Genomic DNA, 3,727 nt, shown 5'->3' on the forward strand with positions numbered 1-3,727 from the left:
GAAGAATTCATACAATCTATCATTTTTAGTTGGATTAATATTTGATTGTTTCCGGAGAAATATGAGAACTTGATTTTAAAGGACAACGAAAAAAATTTCTTTGGCAATTTCCAGCCGAGAAACGTAAAAGTACATTCTTGATTGGTCTAATTCACAAGCAGAATGATGATAGTGCTGAAGTTGTGTGCCTGATATTGTTCCAAGTAATCAAACGAGCACTTTACCAACTCGAAATTAATATAAGGTCACATTTTTAGTTTATATTCCACTTTAAAGTTGAGCATTACTCTTTTTTTAACAGGTTAGCTTTCACCGGATTTAGTTTCTCCACAAGTCTCTTTAATTAGAGTTTCGTCAAAGTGTGTATTTGTAATAATTAATTACAATAATTTTTAAAATTTGATTTTTTAAAATATTTATGGAATTTTAAAATAATCATCAAAACATAACTAAAGTTCAAACATACTCATTATTCAAAGATCAAACCACTAATAATGATATGATCCTCACAATTGAGAATCTCAAATTATTGAACGTGACACTCAAAAGCGGAAACAAAAAGTTTACCAGACTATAGCTATCCTATATGCTGCACCAGTCGACAACTTCAGATACAGTGTCGACAACTTCAGATACAGTCCACACCCTTGAATACGATCGGACCCGGAAACTTTCAATACAATCCACACAACGTTCAATACAACCCACACCCTTAAATGGCATTGCACCCCAATAATTTGGGATGGACTCTACCACATCAAACGGTGGAGACTGGTGCAGCGCATAACATTTCCTATGATACTCGAATAAACTCGAATGTTAAGCACATATATATAAACTCATTTGACGGGAAGAACAAAAGATGCAACTATACTACCTTGAAATAGACTAGACCAACAAAATCTTTTAGCCAAATAGAATTATAACATTCAGCCTAGATAAGAAAAAAGAATCATAACATGTCTGTTCGAGGCAGCAGTATAAAGTTTCATCAGCCATGGACTAGAATAATCATTTTGGTCAAAAAGTTAAAACAGGGAACCTCTTCAAAGACATCCATTCAATAACAATCCATTGGCAGAATGACAATCGTCATAGCATTGATGGTTCACCGATACTGAAAACAAAGTAGTAGTAAATCAAACATTAGATTCTACAGTCAGTACCAACTGTATCAAGTTATCAACTAATCAGTAAAACGGAATAGTAAACAAGTCATCCCCACCAAAGATACCAGTAATTTACCTTAATAAAGCCAATTTCCTTGGCGTTACTGCGAAAGCACTGTCTGCAGCACATCAGCCCATATTTTCTAATTATACCATGAGGGTTCCCACAGACACGGCTGTCAAAAGCAGAAAATATCAATATTCAACTCAAAAAGATTAATAAAAGAGAGAAATTTGGCAGGGTAGATAAAGAACAAGAGTCACTGGTCACTACTACTAAGAAACAATTATGAAGAGAAATACCATAATTTCATTCGTAAACTATATCAGTGCAACTTCTAGCTAAGCAATAGCATAGGTTTCAGTTTCGACCTTATCATAGTTTCAGAAAATGCTATTTAATTTGAGTATAACTTAATAACAATTGGAAAAATATGGCAAGACAACTTTCCTTACAACAAAACAACAGGACAACTTCCACTTGACAGAAACTGACAACACTCAAATATCTTAGTGTAACAAAAAGAATGCACTGAAACAAGAGAAAAAGTTTTCTCGACTTACAAACCAGTCCATCAACACACTATCATTGGAAAAATCAATTACTAACAATCACTCTGCTAAATCGCCATTCAAACTACATACTAATGAAGAAAACAAACATTTAAGAAAGTCCAACCCGTGGGCCATAACTCATAACCATCCACATGTGCAAGTATTTAGTCTCAAACGGCTTGAGAATAACCAATACAAAAAATGCCCATTACCAGGATCAGGGCCAGGGACAATCTTTTTCTAGAACCCAGTAGGAAAACCGTAAGTCCACGACAATCAATGATTAACAGCTAATTCAACTCATAAAATGCCATTCGAAGCGCTACATTATTGGAAATTTATTCCTCAACCAATTTCCATTTGTGAAAACAAGCATCCATCACGAATTGAAAAAATTCATCACGCGTCGCATTAACTGGTTATCCATATACATGCACACTTACAGGAGTATCAACAATATAAACCAATTTCTGAGCACCTTCCAGTTCTATTGACTACAAAACTGTCATTTAGTCGTTGCTGTGGTATTCTGCCTTAAATTCGAATTCAATGCATAAAAATTTAATCTTTTACGAGTTAAAAAGACATTAAGATCCATAATCTTCCAGGAATTTATCACTACAGGAGCACGACGACATATCCTTCCAACGAATCAGCAACAACGGAACCACAGCCGGAATACGAAAACGAAGATTGAGAAGAGGAGCTACCAAGTACGAGATCCGGGGCCGTAGGTTTTCGGGTGAGAGTTCCAGACATTGGAGTGTCCCATTTTCTGCTCGATCAAAAGGCCGCGGCCGCTGAATGGCAGTTGAAAGGTGGAAGATTTGCCAGCAATGATCGAAACTATATTTATTGGCGTCGCCCCAAAACCCTAGTGTTCACTTTAAATACTCACGATGGCTAAGGATATTATCGACTTCTCAAACATTATTATACAAATTGTTACACGTGATAAATTATAAGTTGTTTTAAAATTTTATTATTAATTTTGCCAAACACTTCATTGCTTAATTTACTGATTTTTTTTTAAAAAAAATACTTTCGTAAAATTGATAGATTTTTATTGTTTTTTGTAAAATCTCATAAATTTCTAATGATTTTCACAAAATTTTTTAGATTTATTTTATTGACATTTGTAAACTTTTTCGTAGAATCATAAGAATTTTAGCTTATTATTGTGATTTTATTTGATTCATTAGTTTAACCTGAACAATTTTTATTTTTTTTAAAAAAATTTATCGATCAATGTAATTTTTTTATTTATTTTATTACAAAATATGATAAATAAATCAGTACTAAATTTATTGCAATTAAATATGAATTATTCATGTTAATTCAACATGTTTATTTATTTAATTAATATTTTTTAGAAAAACATATAACAATAATTATTAATATTAATAAATAATTAAACTTATAATAATTTCATTCATTTTAAGTAAATTTTTGTATGAAAGATATATCAATTTTGTTTTTGACAATATATCTAACGAAAAAATAAATAAGACATTTATTTGTATCTAAAATAAAGAATAATTGCATAAAAAATTTGGAATTAGTGTAACTTTATAAAATTTTAATATATAATTTCATTTAATCATCCTCATATATTAGTGTGCTCATAAATTTTTAAATCAATCACTCACACGATCATACGAATGGAGGTCATTCTCGTTATAGGAGAATAATTGTTAAAGTAATCAAGTTTTTCACATTGATGGTAACCATTAATTACCTATATGAATTTATACTTATCTATGACTCAATCTGATTTCATTTTTTCATTTGAAAATCCATTTTCAGCTAGTGGTTTGCTTCCCCGAGGAAGATCCATAATTTCTTTGTAAAATAGATTTCATTTCACAATTAGTAGCATCTTTACATTGAAGCCCCTCAGCTGAATTCATAGATTCTTTGAAGCTTTGAGGTTCACTTTCTAAAATGTCTACTACTCGCTTTTCTTTAAAATATACTAGAAATTATTTTTTTCTTCCTTTTAA

At 31.4% G+C, this 3,727-nt stretch overlaps 1 protein-coding gene across 1 annotated transcript; it reads right to left on the bottom strand.

Moving 5' to 3' along the window:
* Positions 1–807: 807 nt before the first annotated feature.
* On the bottom strand, positions 808–2,596 carry LOC140824633 (small ribosomal subunit protein uS14z/uS14y/uS14x). Its single transcript, XM_073186200.1, has 3 exons — positions 2,435–2,596; positions 1,246–1,345; positions 808–1,117 (listed from the first exon to the last, which is right to left on the bottom strand). The coding sequence occupies exons 1-3, from the start codon at positions 2,494–2,496 to the stop codon at positions 1,109–1,111; spliced, it is 171 nt and encodes a 56-aa protein (XP_073042301.1). The 5' UTR covers positions 2,497–2,596; the 3' UTR covers positions 808–1,108.
* Between the last annotated feature and the right edge of the window lie 1,131 nt (positions 2,597–3,727).

This window comes from Primulina eburnea, chromosome 2, assembly GCF_022965805.1.
Source record: "Primulina eburnea isolate SZY01 chromosome 2, ASM2296580v1, whole genome shotgun sequence".
NCBI lineage: Eukaryota > Viridiplantae > Streptophyta > Magnoliopsida > Lamiales > Gesneriaceae > Primulina > Primulina eburnea.

Bases quoted from the DNA above. Each gene is read 5' to 3' on its own strand.
- LOC140824633 (XM_073186200.1), bottom strand. From the start codon at position 2,496: ATGGGACACTCCAATGTCTGGAACTCTCACCCGAAAACCTACGGCCCC. The intron at 1,346-2,434 runs GTAGCTCCTCTT...TGCTTTTGACAG, and splicing joins GGCCCCGGATCTCGTACTTG to CCGTGTCTGTGGGAACCCTC.